The 20,356-nt window shown below is 47.6% G+C and overlaps 1 protein-coding gene across 1 annotated transcript in view; it reads left to right on the top strand.

Moving 5' to 3' along the window:
* Positions 1 to 3,737: 3,737 nt before the first annotated feature.
* The window catches only part of LOC133345140 (neuropilin-2-like), a 64,676-nt gene continuing 48,057 nt past the window's right edge, over positions 3,738 to 20,356 (top strand). Inside the window, exons 1-2 of the mRNA XM_061555637.1 lie at positions 3,738 to 4,461; positions 10,695 to 10,875. Coding sequence (XP_061411621.1) covers positions 4,392 to 4,461; positions 10,695 to 10,875 — 251 coding nt within the window. The 5' untranslated portion in view covers positions 3,738 to 4,391. The remainder of the gene's footprint in view (positions 4,462 to 10,694; positions 10,876 to 20,356) is intronic.

The following is a 20,356-nucleotide window of genomic DNA, read 5'->3' as shown; positions in this document are numbered from 1 at the left end:
TCTCGACAGCTAACCCCTCTAGCCTATACCAACTCCTCCACTACGGGACTAGGGGAGGCTATCTGTCCCAGCTTGGTTAAGCTGGGATCCCGGCTCCCTGAGTCACCAGACCAGCTTCGTCTGGGCTCTCGGGGCCACGCCACCGGCTTGCCCTGGTCGGCCCTTAGAAGGACAGCGAGCCAGGGGAGCTCCGGGGCCTATACTAGCAGGTCTTCGTTCTTCTCTGGTTAAAGCTGAGTCCCGACTCCCGAGCCTTTCGGCTCATCACCTTTTATAGGACTTGCCCCCAGGGGGGGGCCCGTGGGGGATACACATGCGGACGTCGGTGCGAGCGCCACCCTTGTGTACGGCCGTAACCCCGCCCCTTGTGTTTGTTGGCCATCCGTGGCCATGCATAATCACGCCTCAACATTCGTAGCCATGTGCAATTACACCTCTACACAGGTAACAAGCTGAGATTAGGAGCACTCCCTTTACGACTGTGCTCCTAATCTCAGCTCGTTACCTGTATAAAAGACACCTGTGAGCCAGAAATCTTTCTGATTGAGAGGGGGTCAAATACTTATTTTTCTCATTAAAATGCAAATCAATTTATAACATTTTTGACATGCGTTTTTCTGGAATTTTTTGTTGTTATTCTGTCTCTCACTGTTCCAATAAACCTACCATTTAAATTATAGACTGATCATTTCTTTGTCAGTGGGCAAACGTACAAAATCAGCAGGGGATCAAATACTTTTTTCCCTCACTGTACATAGTCACTTGGCCCAGTTTCCAGAGAACATGGGTCACGTGAGCGAAGGGCAAGGTGAACACTTTCATCAAGACATTAAAGTTATGGAAGAACAATACCAAGGCCGATGGGACTCAAACGTGATGGCAGATTGCTGCTGGTCCTTGATGAGAAATTCCACAAGCTGTACATCGGAGATCGTCAAAGAAGAGGTTGTTTATGCAGAAGTAACATCACTATTGTGAATGACCTTTTTGTACATATTTTTCTTATCTTCACAATTCAATTCTTACATGGTAATATGCATTCACTCACATTGATATGCAGTCACTCTCACAACTTTGTGCTACGGCTCATTAAATGTTTGTTTCATTATTATTGTATATTGTATCTTATCTTATTCTTGTATGGATGTCTGTTTAGCTATTCGTATATGAGCATAAATTTGCTGTTTTTATTGAAAATGCAATATTTGATATCTCAAAAACCTGATGTGATAGACAAAAACTGATGCCAGATTTGGAATCGGCACCCCAAAATTACTTTAAACCCGTTGGAATACCTTATGCCAGAAAAAGTGTGTTGACCAGTGTAATCCATTTTTTGTTCCCGGGTTGTAAGTGTTATTTCCTAATGCTTATGCCTCAAAAGTACAGAAGATGGCTATTATTCCCCACAAACTTTTATTTTACGACCAGGACAGTGATATTTTAAATGTACCTATTTTCACTGAGAAAACGTGTGCATTTACGTCATTCCTTCACATAAAGTCCTGGTCACAAAAGCAAAGTTTGTGGGGAATAATAGCCATTTTCTGTACTTTTGAGGCAGAAGCAATTAGGAAATAACACTTACTACCCGGGAACAAAAATCGTGTTACATTTATAATCAGCGAGTTCTGATTAGTTTTCTGCATTGTAAATTATCTGGGAAAGACTTTCACAGAGCTGACGGGCTTGCCTGCCACTTTGCTTTAATTAATGTCGTGGACATCGTGATATGCTTTGCGTGCGACGGACAAGCTATAGCCTTTGTGCGCTGTATACAATTCATTCTCATTGTTCACTATTTCATGATATCCACACATTCACAAGAGGACGCGCACCGTGGAGATGGAGCGAAGAGATCAGTTCACGTGCAGGAGTGCGAAGTGATGGTGGCAGCACAGGACCGTGAGGGCTGGCGATAGCGTGATCATGTGAAGCTGTCATCTTCGCAGTAGCTAAATAATGGCCGATGATGATGCTGATGATGACGCATTAACAAAGGGAATTAATCATGGTCCGCATTTCCTTATCTGATTGCAGGAAAGTCAAGACCGTCTCTGGCTTGCAAGGCCTGAAGTTACCCAAACAGTGGCGCATGGGTATTTATTAGTGACAGCTTGCGTAAGAACTCTCAAACAATGCTATAAAATCGACATTTTACTTCTGAATTCCTAATTGGTGCTCATCATTGGCCATCAAAGGAAGAAGAAAATTGCTGGGTTCCCGGGTGGGCTACAATTTACAGCCATTGAATTTGGATTAATTTCATGCAAAATAAGTTCCTCATTCATAATAAAGTGTTTGGGTTAGATCGCGTTATTTATAAATGTGTCATAACCTGACACGGCCAATCAGCAAAAAAGTGTCACGTTGACAAAAGACAAATAGTTCACTACTTTAGCCCACCGGTGTGTTGAAGAGTGAATCCAGAACATTACAATTTTTGAGTACGCTGGTGTGTTGTGCGTTTATGAGGCAGTCGTAATATCTCTCTGCGATAACAGAAATAAATATCAGTCCACAGATTTTCGGACCAATGTTTCATACTGTACTGTAACAATATTTAAAGTCGTAAAACACAATACAGATTTTGAAATTATTGGGTCTCATCAGCAGCAATCGTGCCTGCATAATGAATGAAACCGTTCCATAGTTTTCCTGCTCAGGTGGAGCGATTGCTGCTGTGAAACATGGTTCCGGAAGACACATAAGCTGATGTGCTAAACACATTTTTTTTTGTTTTAATCCGGACAAACATCCTTGTGTTGTCTGTTAATCTATGTTACTCATTGATGGAATACGTCAAAACATGCCCAGACATGCCTGCGATTTTAGGGCCCTCTTGAAAAGTAGTTTTGAGATTCGGTGAGGCTTTACCTGGATACATTTAGGACGTTATTATTGTCCCCGTGTGTGTTTTATTGGGTTCTTATTCTCTTTCGGTCATGGAGTGTCGCTGGTAGGGTCAGAGTAATTGGTGTGTCGGCACTAGAAGACGAGGAGAGCTTTAGAGAGGGAAGGGGGAAGTGCTGTTCAGTAGTATGATTGTATACAAAGTGGATGTTAATTCGAGAAGAGACCACAAACGAGACAGTCAAAGCAAACGACGCTGGACAAAGGAGGGAGAAAATACAAACGCGACAGTCAAAACAAGCTGCGACAAACAATCATGGACTCCTGAATGATACCGTAACCCCTGATCGTGGCAATGAATCACATCGTGCGTCGTGGAGGGTGGCGGCCGGGATAACTGTTCACTGCTCGGGTTGTGTCTGTGTGGGTTCGTGGGAGGCTGGAGCCAGTGAGGGACACGGTGGGAGGGAGAGAAAAGGGAGGGAGTGGGAGACCCACCCCCCCCCCCCCCCTTGTGACGTGATCCCTTGCGCCGGGATGGGGTTGGGCGCCAGAGCCGCTCCCCCACATCCAGGGATCAACCCATTCTCTCCGGCGGGAGGGGGGGGGTCGACGCGAGCTTCAGCCAGGCTTATCCACATCACGGCGGCGTGTCTTCGCCAACGGCATCACCACGGCGCGCTCGTGACGCTTCGGAATCACCAGGGGTCACCTCCACCCTCCTCTACCCCCATCCCATCCTCCCTCCCGTCTCACACCCCTGCCCACCACTACCACCACCCAACCGGCCCCTCTCTACCGCCCACTTCCACACCCCGCTCCACGCCCACGTTGTCTTTGCCAGAATAAAAGCAAAGAAACTTTGAATTTGGCTTCATCGCGGGCGCGCACGTGGGATTGAGGCTCGCATCTCTGCGTGCAGCGTTGAACGGCTACAGAATTTCAACTTTTTGATTCGTTTTTGTTGTTCTTTTGGTTTAACAAATTTCGTGGCTCAACTTTTCCGAAGCTCTGCCATTCTGTAGATAGTAGCGTTGCTGGAATTCACAATTCAGCGCAGCCGACCAATTTAGCCAGTCACTCCTGCCAGTCCCCCTCTAATTCAACCAGGCAGAATAATACAAGAAAGTAACCGCATCCAATACGGAAAACGCAAGCACGAGCAGAAGCGCTTTTGCTCGCGTGGAGCGGATCACATGGGAAAAGACAGAGGACGAAATCGACGCGCGCCAAACCCTTCATCAGCACCACCGCCGTTATTATCCAACGCATTTCGCTCTAATTTTAGCGCAGCACCTGGACTTTACAACATTACTCACTCAGTGTGCAGCGGGGCGGTGAATCTGTTGCGGACACTGCGCGACTGGGAGCTCTTTCCGTATTGACTGGAACCCGCAAACGCTCTGCGTGCCGCCTGCCTCGCACTCCTCCCTCCGACTCTCCCCCTCGTCTCCCTCTCTCTCTCCGCCCTTCCGTCGCCTCCCAACGTCTCCCGGAGGACCCCACGGCGCGGCTGCTTCAGAGACGCCGCTTGTGCCATGGAGGTCATCGCGTGTGTCGCTCTCGTTGTGATCTTCCTGACAGCGGCCGGGGGGGCAGCGAGGAGCGGTGAGTGAAGCACACGCACTCGCTCATTCACACCGGCACACGCACGCCTGAAATCTCCACCACCTTTCTAGCCCCTTGGGGGCGACGAGTGTGCACTGCGCACGCCCGGCGACCGTCTTTGCCTCAAAGACGAGCAAAGATCCACCCTGGAAGTGTAGGGGAGGTTTGGATAACAGTTGCGACTATTTAAACTTAGAATGCCTGGGTGTGTAGCGCGCTGTGCTAATCACTGCGCCGCCACGCTGGGCACATGTGCGAAACCACGTGTCCATAGGAATGCGCATGCACATATACACACGGAGACAGATATGAAGCAAACATACACGAATACATACGAACATAAGCACACGTACTGCTTAGAGACATGCAAACAATCAATAAAGACGAACAAAGATCCACCCTATAGCCTTAGAAGACTTTTGTGTTACGTACCGTCAGTGAGTACCTTTGAAGGCCGGCACGGCACACGAAGGGGTGGGTGGCCAGCACCACACCCGGCGGCCTTTGTATCCCTAGCGGCGATGTTTACACATCACACCGAGTACTTAATTAAGGCTGAATCGACCTAGGGGAAGCCCAGGACAGGTTCAGATAATCGTGAATGGTGTTGGCCGTGAGTGGGAATCGAACTCGGGTCGCTGGGTTTGTAGGGGAGCGCGCTTACCGCTACCCTATACTAGTTAGTGTATGTGAGCCAATATACATCCTGTATACACAAACACACATGCATGAAGGATACGACGTACTCACACATTCGCACATGCATATACAAAGATCAAAGATCCCCCGTATAGCCTTAACAGACTGTAGGGGCAAGTGCACCAGGTACTCATTTCAGGCTGAGTCAACCTAGGGGAGGCCCAGCACCGGTTCAGATAATCGTCACTGGTGTTGGTCGTGAGCGGGAATCGAACCCGGGTCGCCAAGTTCATAGCGCAGCGCGCTAACCGCTACACTACTGCATGTGTACATGCATATACACACACGAACACACATACACACACGTACACATATAGCCACGCGAACAGACACGCGTACCTATACACACACATACACACATATCCACAAACGCACACAACACAAACACGCGCATGCATGAAGCAACTCCGCAGACATTCGATCGCTCATTCACGCGTACGTGCACACATGCGGACACACACACGCGTGCATGCACACACACACACGGACTCTCAACAGAAATACGTTTACGGAGCGTGCGCATACTCAAACATGTGCTTGGGGAATTAGAGAATTTTTTTTGCGCTAAAACCCCCCGTTCAAATATAAACCGCATTAGCTCACGGCACACGCAAGACGTGCAGAGACGTGCAAAGATGTGCAAAGACAAATATCCCCCTTATCGTCTTTGACAGACTTTTGGGGCAAGTGCTGTTTACAAGTACACCGATGAAACCGCGGCGCGGCAAACGAGGGAGTGGATGGCCAGCGCCACGCCTGGCCGCCTTTGTCTCCCTAGTGGCGATTATTGCACACCGTACCAGGTACTCATTTGAGGCTGAGTCTACCTAAGAGGGGGGTGGGGGTAGGGGGAAGTTCCGGTTCAGATAATCGTCACTGGTGGTATCGTGGCCGTGAGCGGGAAATGAACTCGCGTCGCCGGGTTCGGTGCGCAGCGCGCGAACCGCTGCCCCACCGTTCCCCACACACTCACGTACACGCACGCACTCCCGGCAATCATTCTCTGCAAACCTCTCGACCAGACCAGAGCACATCACTCGCGTATACTTACTTGAACTCCTTCTAATTGTGAGTCTTGCAGCGTTCTTGGTGTGTGCGTGCGTATAATAACAAAACAACAGCGCTATCAGAAAAATGAATGCGTCAATATTTAATCCAGACGTGGCTGGGTGCCGTTGTCTTGTAGATATAACGAGAGCGGCGTAATGAGCGTGCCTGTGTGCGAGATTATAGCGGCTCAGGTTACAAAGAACCGAGCGAACGGCTGGCTCACGTGGCCCCACATGGAGGGAGCGAAAAGGGGATGGGATGATGGGTCCTTGCACGGAATGAGGGCAATTTCAGGGCATCATCGTCAATGATCGCACAGCTTTCACCTCAGACCAAGTGAACTCGTGGCGGCAGTGGGGAGATACATGAAGTGGGTAAAATATTTTTCGGGTGAATCTGGGAGGGAGGGAGGGGGACAACTTTAGGGGTGGCACCTGCCTGTTTGGTTGCTAGGATGTGTCAGAAGATGGCAAATATAGCCGTGGATTTTGTGCGGGTGGGCTTTGGGACGTGTTCTCTCTTTCGTGTTATTGGTGGGTTTTCTGTGGTTACTCCGGTTTACCTCGTACGCGATGGGTCACCCAAACATCCATCCCATTGTCGCAGGTTCCTCTTGTAAAAGTCTTGAGAAACATTATGGCAATTTCCTGGGCAATTGAAGAGCATTAGTTTATAATGAGCCTCATGATTGATAAAACGAGATTGCGTTACCTGGCGTGCACGTGAGAAAGTATCTCTCCACCTCACCTGACGCTTCTGTTTCCCCCGACTCAGTCAGATTAAGCGTGAGAGTGGTTTTATAATGGATGTGTCGCTAATACCTTGCCGGATCACAATTAACTAATCCTGAGCAACGGAGACAATGCTGTCTGCTTCGTATTGGCGGGGTGATTGTATAGCAGCTGCACGGTGACTCACAGAACGCATCAACGACGAGCGTCCGTGTTTAGTCTCTAATCTCCTTAAACGAGCCGCACCTCGCGCAGGTTACAGACTAAACACGGAGCAGACAGACGCGATCTCCCCCACTTAGTCACGCTTTGCTAATGGAAATGCGAGCCAATCCGTGTTGACGGCAGTCATCGGTGCGTTGCATGGGTTTTTTGGACAACCAGTTGTTAATCCATGCCTGGTTAAATTCTCTATCAGTTATGGGGGGGGGGTGTTTGGCCATACTTCACCACGCTGGTCAGTGTTGAGCCATCGGGTTGGGGCCCCCCTTCCAGGACCAGTTCAAATCTCACTTGCCACTTATGTCAGCAGCCGCCCGGAGTACAGCGCAGTTCGCTAACCACTCCAATCCACACGTTGACTCTGCCACCATCTAACACTAACCACGGTTTACGGATCGGAACATTGTTAAAAGTCCGGTTAAAATAGCAACTACAGTACATTACCGAACGTGTGCGAGATTCGATCGCGTCACGTGTAAATAAACTCACGTGCGATTTCTATTCGTGTCAACGTTGAAATCAAACACTCAACATTCTTTAAATTTTAAAGAACAGCAGCTCTCTTCTTATCAAGTTGTCTTCCTCAGGACAGGTCCATGGTTCAAGCTCCCTCCATCCGATCCGAACTCGTTCCCCCCCTCCCCTCCTCTTTACTACATCACCGCACGCCTCATTTTTTTAGGTGACGCCACCGTCACTGGATGCCGTTTAATGTCACAACGAGGACGAAGCGCGCAGTCAGTCCCCATCCGAGCAACACGTGCGTCCGGGACACTGGGTGACGATTACGACGGTGATGAGTGCCCGCTTCGTCCGTCTCACACGGATGGCTTAATGCCTACTTTTGCTTCCTGACACTAAATTGTGCGTGGCAGATCCCGCGTCATTGTTCACGAATGAGTCAGAATGCCGAACGGTGACGGGAAATGTAATTGAAATAAATAAATGTCTGCAGGACAAAGGCACCCTCGGGTTGCGGAGCGCGACTGTGTGAGCTTGTGGCCGTGTGTCGTGAGGTACGAACGTGTATCTGGTTATTATGCGCGCCGGGAACGGTGGCGCAGTGGTTCACGTTCTGCGCTACGAAACGAGCGACTTGTGTTCCATCCCCATCCGCGGCGAATTGTAAGAGCTGGACGCAGACATTTCCCTGCGCCTCTCCTATGAGGACATTGTACGTTACGTAAACATCAGCATTGGGAATACAACAGCGGCCGGCCGTGGTGGTGCTGTCCACAAGCCCGTACCGGCTTTAATAGGCGCTCACTATCAGCACAAATCCCAATCCAACATAGTCTGCATGGCTGTATCAGATCTGTTGTCTTCGTGTGAGCGCACACATTTGGCAACTGCTTCCACCACGTGCCTTCACATTTGGCTGCATTCTGTGAAGGCTTATACAACTTTTTTGTTCAAATCACAAAGTATGTTGCGCTTTATCGGACAATCTTGCTATAAACACTGCGATTGGCAATGCTACCGCAGTTCATTATCAGCCTTGATTTATCCACTGCTGGATGAAGGCCTCCCCAAGCAGTCGCCATTTAATAAAACAAGGCCTTTACGAGTTATTGTTACGGAAATATCCATTGCCCGGGCCAAAGTCATTATTATGTCCTTGTATCAACACCCATAGTGGGGTGTTTAGCGCGCATTGCGTGAACTCGCGAGCTCCGTTCGATTCCCGGCCACGACTAAAATCAGTGGCGAGTGATTTCTGAACTGTTCCTGCAACTCCCCCACCAATCACTCTGTTTCACCAAAACCACAATGACCAGCGTGGTGGAGTATGATCAAATAACCCCCATGATCGGCACGGCATAGGGAGTCATATCATTTACAAAGGAATGCACAGCATTATATATTTTTATCACTTTGAGTAACATCGAACAAGGCAGCTTTTGTGAATGCATTGCGCAGCATTTGGCCACTCTGAGACAGCAAAGGTAATTACTGGATGGTGTCTACATCCCGTCTAACACGCGGCACGGTCAATAGCTGATGTCAGAGGGGCATGATTAGCCGCGTAACGATTCACTCCCTCCACGCACATCCCCAGAGATTCGGTGAATTGTCACGAATATCTCTTCAAGAACCGATTCCTTTTCGCTTTGGTCGAACTCATGTATTTTTTTCATTTCCTCTTTATGCAGGCGTGTTCGCCTCCACGAGGATCAATCGTAGCATATACATATCATTTGTACAAACCATAAACAGTCTACTCCTGCGCGCCTGTTGCAAAGCAGATATCTAAGGATCGATTTCAACGCGTGAATCGACGCATTTCAACGCCCCCCCTCCCCCCCGCAGTGCCTGTGCGGGAAGCGATGGCGCTACGATCTGGGCCACCTGGATTCAATTCCCGGTCATGAAATACAGGTGTTTTGTTCACGCGTCATGCAGAGTATCGATTTGTGAATCAAATCGTGATCATAAACAATTGACAACGCGTCGAATTGCTGCTGGTAGGGAGTGGCGTAGCGTGAAACGGCGCCTGAGCCCCTGTGCAGTTGCACCGCCTGCACACTCGAATTGATCAATTGGAATGAACCAACTACCATCCACAGTTTGGACGGGAGGAGAGGAGAGGCAGGCAGATCGCAGAGATTGGAGTGGGGTGGGGTTGATCACAGCTCAGTCTGTCGTACGTGCGCGGTGCCACCACGTGCGCCGACGACGCGCACGGTGCGTGTCGGTGTGAGTGGGGCAGCGGCGCGCTGCGCTACGAACCCGGATTTCCCCGAGTTCGAATCCCGCTCACGGCCACCAACACCAGTGACGATTATCTGAACCGGTCGTGGGCCTTCCCTAGGTCGACTCAGCCTCAAACAAGTACCTGGTGCGGTGCGTAAACATCGCGACTTGGGATACAAAGGCAGCCAGGCGTGGTGCTGGCCACCCCACCCTCTCGTGTTCCGTGCCGGCCTTCGTAGGTGCTCGCTCACAGCACTTTCTCCCAACTATTAAGGGTATACGGGGGATTTTTGTATGGGGTAGTGAAGGCATAATGGTTAGCGCACTGCGCTTTCGTGAGCAGTGATATCCACCACTCGTTGCGGGCCTCCCCGAGTTCGACTCGCCCTTAAATGTGGATCGCTGGCGCGGTGTGTAAAGAGCGCGAGCACCCGGCAAGAGACAAAGAGTCGTGGTGCTATCTCACATCACCCTCCTCGCTTGCCGCCGCGACCTTTGATAGGTGCTTGCTTGCGATGGATTTTGGCACCCAACTGCGCATTGCTGTGCTATTCTCAGCGCGGAGCACAGAGGCTAGGCAGGGATCTAGTCCAGAGCTACGTTTAAAGTTTGGTCATGTTTACCACTCGTCGGGACGCGCGCTACGCTCGGTAACGTGCAAGCAGAGACAACGTGGTTACCTGTGATTTACAGCAGCACATCTACGAGACCGTGTTGCATCTAAGCGATGTCTCCGGTCTCCGTGGGAACCCACTACATATGTATATTTCAATCTTCCCGAGAATATTTTCACCCGACGCCTACGAAGTTTGACTCCTCTCGCGCGTGCGTTCTCAGATTTGACGACGTGCGGGGGCCCAGTCACCGTGTTGGGACCGGGCAACATCTCGTCCCCTGGTTTCCCCAATGAGTACCTCCCTCGGCAACACTGCGAGTGGGTCCTGCGGGCCCCGGGCCCCGATCAGCGCCTCTCCGTCATCTTCAACCCTCACTTCGACCTGGAAGGACACAACTGCAGGTGACTCCAACACCCACGTTTATTAAGCACGCTCCTGCTGCTCCTGCTGCTGGTGATGCTGCTGCTCTGAAATCCTTGTCCCGGTGATTGTTTCAAGTTTATTACGCAGGTGATAACTCAAGAGACCAGGATAGTCTGTCTTATTTTCAAGAGTCGCCTGGGTCACCATCATTATAAAAGCAAAGCCAATAATATAACGTACGATCATGAAGAACATATAAATCCGACCAAAAACAATTGTGCCACTTGACAACTCAAAGATATTGCACACACATTAATTGATTGACAAATGCCCACCGCCGAGCCAGGCGCTGAGTTGCCTTGTGCCGCACGGGGACAGCTGCCAAGAGGGGGATCTGCTGTCCGAGACATTTCGTTTTGTGCTCGGGTGGAGCATGGATATTGTTTATATGGGTGACCACCACGCATGCCAGGGTGTCATAGGTGACTGCGGGCGACTGCGGTAGGAGTCAGTAAAGCAAAACACTTTGTTGTAAGTATGAGCTCCGTCGTCTCAACCCCCGCTCACCAGCTTGGCAAAGTATGATCCAATAGCCTGCACAATCCACAATGATTTGCTAAGCCCTCCAGCAGTAGATTGGCATGCACTGTTTGTGTGATTGCCTTGTATGGCATTTTTGAGAGGCTGTTATAGACTCGTATCATTCCGTACGTGTTTCACGTTTGGCTCAGGGAGCACACTGATTAGAAATGGGTAGTTCTACAGTTTTGGATGTACATTCCAGACACTTTTAAGATGTGGGTAATCATTAGTGTAATCATGAAGTGGCGTTTCCTCAGCAAAGTATGTGAACCAATTAGGACTGTAATTCAGATAGAAATCATTTGTCCGTCTTTCTTGATAAGGGTGAAATACACATAAAATATTGAGGTTTTGACCATACTCAGACCAACTGACTTTCATCCACGCCAGGGTGGTGATGATACGTTTAGTTTCATGTACGTGTCAAGCCACAAATAAGCGATAATTTCCTAAAGCTAATGATATTAACTTCAAAATAACATCCCATGCGTCATGTTATAACTTTGAGGTTGTAATTATTACTACAATGACAATTAGCAGGGGAGAATTGGTATAAATCGAGGAGCCAGTTCTGTCAGCTCTACATTTTATTAATGAATCATCGGCACCAATGAGGGAAGAACACATTCCTGCGGAGGGAGCTGGTAGGAACGTTGGGTTGCTCGGTCAATGGCCTGCAGGGTCAACGGCGGCGTGGTGTATTCCGCAAATATGCCCGACTGTGAGGGCGGGCACAAGCCGGCGTGAGTAGGTTAAACGTTGAGTTTTATAAGGGCACCACGGGGTGACCAGCCCCTCCCACCCCCCACCCAGCCCCACCCTCCCCACCCAGCCCCTCCCCACCCTCCCCACCCTCCCCTCCCCACCTAGCCCCAACCTCCCCACCCAGCCCCTCCCTCCCCACCCAGCCCCTCCCTGCACGACGGACGGACGGACACAATAATCCCGTGTGGGCTGGTGTAACCAGGAGCTTCCTACCAGTGAAACCGTTCTTTTCACTTGAATCAAGCTGGCCACACCCATGGCGTCATTTATCACCGAATAGTTTCCAGCACACTGGTATACTGAAGTTCGGCGCGTGGCGATTAGCCACAACCATAGCGTTGGTTATATGATGGATGTGGTGTGCCATGTGCAGGAATATTTTCCGTCTCACTGACCCAGACAGATCCGCCTGAAATGACACTGCCCACACTTGCCTTGGGTTCCAAAAAAACAAGTCGGAAACAACACTGGCTCCTGAAAAAAAACTGAGCTCGAATTTATCTGCTTTTAATGAGTCACCATAGTATGTAATGGTAGAGTTATGCTGCTCGTGGTTGAGTTTAAAAAGATGACTACGTCGGTGAAATTCATTGAGTGTGTTTCAAGTTATAGGAGACAAATAATGTAGACATGGACACAATATACACGCGCACCGTGGAGTGATGGCGCAGTGGTTAGGATACTGCGCTATGAACCCCATCGCCCCGAGTTTGATTTCAGGCCATACCGAACATTAGCCCTGGGTCCCCCCTCCCCTTTCCCGGCTCACACTGACCAGCATATGGAAGTATGGTCAAACGCCGTGACCCATGCAGCATGGGCAGACATTCATCCAGTAGTTGATTTGACAAGGGGCTGTAAATTATTCACACACCGCGATATTACTTTGAGATAAAGCTGCAGCCGGGGAGAGGAGGTGGGCAGGTACCCCTTCACTTGAAGCTAAAGGCTCGTGTCAGCTCATGAATCTTTCATACCTGGGTCGCGTAATACTTAGATTCCGTCTCAATGTTGTGTACATAAAGTGGTGGTGAAAGGTAATTTATATCAACCATAAATGCACCCACAGTGCCATCGGTGTTCCCAAAAATAGACTGACCTCAGTTGATTTCGCAGCGTTGTGTGTAATTTGCAGGAGGGAATAATAATGAACAAAATCGGAATCCCTCAATGAATTGTTGAGGCCAATTTATTGTGAAATTAATTATTTGGCTTACTTAAAATTTTGGACGGACGATATTTGAGTATGAGCGTTAATTCAGCTGGCGATGGTACAAACCACAAACACACAAAATCCACATTCTACAACATGTTTATTTAACTAGATGTCCTCCTAGCTTTGTGTAGATTGTGCTTGGTTAAGGTTATTGTCAATCCAATGAAGAACTTTGCTGGCTAAAGGAATGTCGTACTTGTATATAGAACTTATCCACAATTGCATCATGAGTCATGCACGCCACTTTTTCAGGCGGGATGCTGAAGGCAGGGGCTATAACTATTTTTCCCTCCCTCCTCAAGATTCGGTGAATTGTCATGATTCGAGAGTCAAATATTTATTTAAATATAGTAGCGAATGCAGCAGTCTCATGGCTGGAGGCGTCAAATGATCCCATTACATAGAACATGCACATACAAAAAACGTGCTTACCGTTTTAAAGCGGCGATTGTATGCTTATCGCATCCATCTCCAAATTCCCTTCTATTTTGAGCACATCTTTGAATCTCAAAACGTGTGTTTATTATCGGTAAAAAAAAATGTCGGAGCATTTAAACAAAAATTAGTGTAAGGTTGTGGGAGTTGAGACACTGTAAAGATCTAGGCAGGATCAACCCACAGATGCCTGCTCTAATCTCCGGAAGTCTCTGACCGTTATCTCCAGCCATCTCCGATATCTACACATGCTCATGAGCCCGCAGCGTCTCCGCTAAAGCCCCATATGGGAATCTCCGTAATCCCAGCAATCCCCCGGCAAAGCATGAGTCCTGCTCACACCGCGTGCACTGTGCATGCTCAGCAGTGGCGTGGCATAATTGGCATGGGCCCCGGTGCGAAGGAATGAAATGGGTGCCCTCTGTTCAATTTCCACCCCCTCACCACCGTTGCAGTTGCGCCGCCTGCACACTCAATAGCAACGCCACACGTGCACACCTCACACGCAGTACTGTACACACTGCACACAACACATGTTGTACAAAGAGTATGGATTTCTGCAGTCACGAAAGCTTCAAATCCCACCTGATGACGGACGCTTGTGTTGCGCCCGAAACGTCGTGATTTATTTTATTTTATACCTACGTGACTTTACCGAAAGAACCAAAGAGTACATGTTGTACACAATAAGAATTGCACACAATAGGAATTGTATATAATAAGCGCTTGAGTTTATTTTATTTGCTACACAGGTGATCCTGTTCAGCCAGTTTCCTAGCTATTTTTCAAGAGAGATTCGTGTTTCGTGAGCGCAGGAACAACAAAAACATTAAAACTGGGGAGAATGAGTACAGGATCCTTGAGGCATTGTGTATGCACCTTACAATGTACACATTTATTCTTGCGTATGGCATTTGAAAAGCAACTTGCAAGACTCTATTATGGCTGTGCATTGAGTCTGTTGATCCATTCGATAGCCTCAGCAACTGCTTGGCGTGTAGCGTTCGTAGCTCCTGTGTAACGGTCAGCGCTCTCGGCTCGTTCACAATTGGGCGACTTTACCTTGTGATGTTGGAACACAATTAAGCGCAGCCCACTTCCGCCTGCGCAGGATTGCACCCACTAATAACTGGACACAATAAGAAACATTGCACACAATAAGATGTGTGCAGACGCATTGCATATAAAGTACGTGCATCGTATGCACTGGCCATTGCACTGTCTCCACTCAAAAGCAGTTGATTGGCACGCTCATGCTGCGTGGATCACACACAGGTGTAACAACAACAACTAAAATGTTTGTAAAAAAAAAGACAGCAACGGACAGTGATGTAACCACGCTTTAATCCACCACCTCAGGGGATTTGCAGTCGACTTGATATCACAGTGAGACAACTTCATCGTTCATCATAATGAGATACGATGGTAGCGATATATTAACTACCTCGTCTGCTGTACAGGAGGCTGTGGGTTTGATCCCGACACATTTAGAATGAACGTGCGTTGAGAGTATTTGGCTGCAATGCATTTCCACATTGTAAGCCACTTCGTTGAGCTATCAGTTGTGGCCAGGTCGCTTCTGAAAAAGAGCTCTATCGCTCAGTGGGCCTTAGCTGGTAAAATAAAAAATAGATTAGTTGTATAGTTTTTAGAGAGGATACGATTGAATACAATCGATAAAGTAATTGTCTAAGTTTCAAGCACCTTGAATGGGAATGAAACCGGGCTTCTCAACAGCGAGGCGATCGTGCCGTCCACCACGGTCTGTGCGATACCGACAGCCACATCCTTCATTTTGTGCGTTTAACGCATCAAGGCGGGAATTGTACGAGCCGGTCAGATTGTGACCTCTCTGGGCGATAGAATGGACCACAGGCAAGAAATAAATGTTTTATGTTTGCGTAGGGAAGTCTCAACGGACGCTCAGGACTTTTTTTTTCTGGACAGTCCTGTTTTAGGATGTTTGGCCAGTTCTCTGTTCAGGATCTTTGCATGCGGGCGAGATACCAAAGTGTTTACGGAAATTCGCCGACAGAGTGGCTTCGCCTATGAAGTGTGCAGGCAGTGCTATTGCACCAGAGCCCACACGCCAAAGGGGCCCATTCTATTGAAGAGGCGGTTAGGAGGGGGGGAATTTGGCAAGTGCCCTGCCAACCACACTAAACCACTGTAGCCAACACGGTCAGGGAGATAACACTGAAATCATCTGTACAGCAACCTACTTGCTGTACTATCTTAGGCAGGGCACCTCATAGCCCTGCAGGTGAGAGAGTCTTATTCACAAGAAGAATAAATATTTGTCATCCATCACACACGTGTGTGTGAACAATTGAATTCAAACATGAGCACGTGGACACGTGTGGGTAAACAAGGGAATGCGCACATGTTTATGCACACATATAGAATGTACATGTGGATGTGTGTGTGTGAACAAGTACTCTCTTACGTGGACATGCAACGTGCACCCACCCACGGTTATCGTTCACCGCAACAAAACCACGTGCGTGGGCGAGAGGCGACTCCCTGTTTCGACGCGGCACCCGCACACGCGAGCGCGATGGGATAAACAACGGACTGATCGGGGTGGTCTGCCACGAGTGAACAAGACAAACACGTGCCTCCCGTCGACGGTATCACGTGTACAGTACCTCAATATCAATCGATGGACTTTACGGCCAGGTGACAGCTCATTGAGACGCTTGTACTCTTACAAGGGAGACACTGTGGATAGTGTATAGTTTGCCTGCTGCCAAATTCGCCCTAAAATGTGCCCCATCTAATCAGACGTGAGAAAATAAAACAATCTGGAGCCTGGTTAGTACTTGGATGCGAGGCTACCTGGAGATGCCAGGTGATGTAAGTTTGTGCTGCTGGAGCTGTGTGTGTGTGAATCTATTTATGTGCATTTTGGAATGTTGCTCCATAATATTTTCAGGTTTACTCCAAGTAGTCCAGTTTCCTCCGACATGAAGCTAAACACTCATTGATGGAGTTGGCCAAACATCCCAATACCTCAGTGAGGCATTCCTGGATATGGTACATTATTTTATATATATATAATGCAGGTTGAGGAGTTTTGTTGTCATAGTGCAGTGGCTTTTATACAAAATAAACACAAACTAATTCTGTATGTCAACAATTTCTGCTGCACGAAACCTCAGAATAAATCATCGCGGAGCTGGTTTCTTGCTTGAATACGAATTAGGATCAGGGTTTGCATATTGCTTGGAGGCAAATTACTTGGCCAATTGGTGATGGGGATTCTATATATCTTATTGTTCAGCACCAGAATTAAAGCAATTTAGTGATTTAGGTCAATTCTACCCTATGAGTGAAACCAATTAAAGTCTAGGCACTAATTTTTATGGGGCCCAAATTTGAAATTAAAGTTTTTATTTTTTTTCTTGATGGAAAAAAAATACTCAATTATATTTCAGCTGAACATCATTAGAAGTCACATCAGTCAGTCATTAATATCGTATTTGTACTCAATTAGGGGAGTGCCACAAAGTAGGCAACCTCAGTTAAGATGTCAAAGGATTTTAACAGCACATGTGAAGTGTAATTTTAAAGATGATTCGCTATAGAGTTTTAGTGCATGGCTTTTTTAATTGAATAATTCTTCCACATGCTCCAAACTGAACGCGCCATAATCACCAGCACAGCGTGGATGAAAAAGTCAGTTTGTCTGAGCTCAGCCAACACTGTGATGTCTCCCTATGCAAGAAATACGGACAAATAATTTCTATCTGAATTACAATCCTGATTGGTCAACATACTGTGGCTACTTGGAAATATGCATGTTGACTTCTTTCGCACCACATGTAGCCATATGTGGGATTGGAGGTGTGGGGCTAAATATTATACTTGTGGTTCAGCCACACCTTTAACGTGTCTGAAATGTACATTTAAAGTTGTGTTACTGACTATTAATAAAGAATCGCAATGACTAACAATAATATATTAGGGGTTGTTCGGGGGCGCCATAGGCGCCCCTCACAACCATTTACGGCCTTCGGCCAGGAAAGTCACGAAAAAAATTTCACACGAACGACGCATTCACGCAAGCACCCGATGGTCCGTTTTGAAGTTTTTAAATCAATCATATTTTGAATTGTATTATGTTTGAATTAGATAAAAAAAATGTTCATTAAAAGCTTATACCATTTTACATCTGGAAGACTTCATTGAAAACGACATTTCGTGTGAATTTCCTCTCGTCGTTAAGTAGATGGCCTTGCTGGGGGTTTGGTTCGATGCGGACTTTCACCTGTTTGGGATTGCGGGATCGAGATAGGGCGACATAGAGCTGCTGGCCGTGCGAGAAGACCACCGTCTGCAGATCGATTCCAACGTGATCGAACGTCTGTCCCTGCGCCTCCGTCATTCATGCAGGGGGCGCGTAGGTTTGCAGCGCCCCTGCATGAAAACGACGGAAAGTGCAGCGTTCATCACAGATAGATAAAGTTGTGCGCTTATATAAGAGTACGGGATGATACGAGTCTTTAGAAGTATATTTGAACTACAATCCTAATTGATTGACTTCCAGTTTCTATAATTGCCAATCTCTCTCTGCATATGGTTGGATGAATGACAACTTAGAAAAATATGTCCAAATTTTGTTTTGCCAGGATGCGGCTGCAGTTGATTTCTTCAATGTCTCCATTGAATTTTCGGAGTGCGCACAGTGGTTTTCTGTGAATTTCTACGTGAGAGGTAGTGGGCACATCTGCCATGAAGCGTACATTATTTATTTGACTGTTCAATGTTTTGGAGGTATTGTGCTGATGATTACCCACCAATTGAGAGTGTATAAAATATACACTTGAATTAGTGGAACTGTTCCTTTCGAGGGTCTCTGAATGTGTGGACCATTGGACTCCCCTTTGGCACACAGGGATCGCTGTGGGGCCCACTTCGTTCATCATTATCATTATTATGCTTATTTGATCATGGAATGCGTCAATGGCATTTTTTTTTCGTTGAATCCTGCCGAGTTTTGGCAGGGAGGGGGGGGGACCACCACGGTGTATAATACAATTGAGCAAATTTGTGCGGTAATTTTTCTAATTTGGAAAATGTTGAGCATGGCGCCAGCACATGATGACCTACACTTGCGAATGACGTCACGGGATCTTTAATGCCCACTGTGAAGCAGACAACAGCGTGTGGTGTTATTGTGAATGCACCTGCAGCAATAAGCGGGGGCAGCCACTGGATTCGAACCACAAACCTCTGCAATGAGCGGCGAGTGCCACCGATAGCCTGTGTCCCCCCCCCCCCCCCCACCGTTAACCACACATTTTTCAAGCGAGACTCTTCGACTAGGAAATCACCGGGGCAAGAATATCGCGTAATCTCTTTGTAAACAAACCCTCATCTCTGGTCTGGGTAATGAGTTCCTGGCGTGATTATGTTTGTGCCGCCATGCATTCATTTCTCTGAGATGCTATGGGGCGCGTGTTTTGTGTGCTCGCTCATCCTCGTGTCCGCTCGCTCGAGATCTAGCCGTTGAGATAGTGCTTCAAATTCACTGCGTGAAAAAACACTTAACTTCCGGATTTTTGCGGCGATGACTAATTTTGCTGAAGGGCAGCGTACACTGGGTTGGGAGCAAAAAACAAGGCACTACAGTAAGTTCTTAGGAAGAGTTGGTGGTGTTTCGGTGAAAAGCCGGTTGCTTTTAGTTCGGATAAGAATCTCAGTCCGCAAGAGTCGCCAATATTTGATTGTTGGCAGGCTGATGAGTGTAATCATGAATTCAGATTACTACAAATCAATACTGCCGCTGCTTGTTAAACTGCTAAATAAAGGAGATTGAATGATTAAATCTGGCCTCTTCAAGTGCTGACTGATAGCAGCTTTACAGTGCTGGCTTTACAGCACCGCAAACAGTGGCTTCCGAACAATACAAACTCATTAATTCAATGCAGCATTCTGTATATGTAAAGCAGTGCATCTCTTAATCAAACTACTTAAGATGGGAAATATAAGTACTGAGCTGAAATGCGTCGTGCTTCAGTGAGATGCATCACATAGTCAAATGGCTCTTCCATATAACTGTGGAATTTCTGTTCCTGGCCCAGAGCAAACAATGACGAGTGGGCTTTGCAATATTTTTTTGGGTGAAGGGTTCCCTTTCACTTAATTAATTGTAATCTCTGCGTGCATTCAAAATATCACCCAAAAACATACAGGCCACACATTAAAACTCCCCAGTGTTGTTCTACCGGATCATGGGCAATACACTCAATGTTGGTAATGTAACCCATGGTTAGCAATGCCTGGTATTCCCAGACAGTGTCCCATACCAGTCTCTAACCGGGCTCAACCCTGCTCAGCTACTGAGATTCAATGAAAGTGGGCGCATTCAGGGTGATTTGTTCTGCCTCGCAGATTAAACCCTTCATAGATTCCGCTAAATCTTATTTGTCATGACTTTACCCTGCTGCTGACTTCTTGTTGTTGTTGGTGTTGTTTTATGAATTCAATTGTCTAATCTTACACCGACAATCTCCCTT

The sequence above is a fragment of the Lethenteron reissneri genome, chromosome 21 (genome assembly GCF_015708825.2).
Source record: "Lethenteron reissneri isolate LAM-NWPU_2019-01 chromosome 21, ASM1570882v1, whole genome shotgun sequence".
Lineage (NCBI taxonomy): Eukaryota > Metazoa > Chordata > Hyperoartia > Petromyzontiformes > Petromyzontidae > Lethenteron > Lethenteron reissneri.
This window is presented reverse-complemented; position numbering and strand designations above follow the sequence as displayed.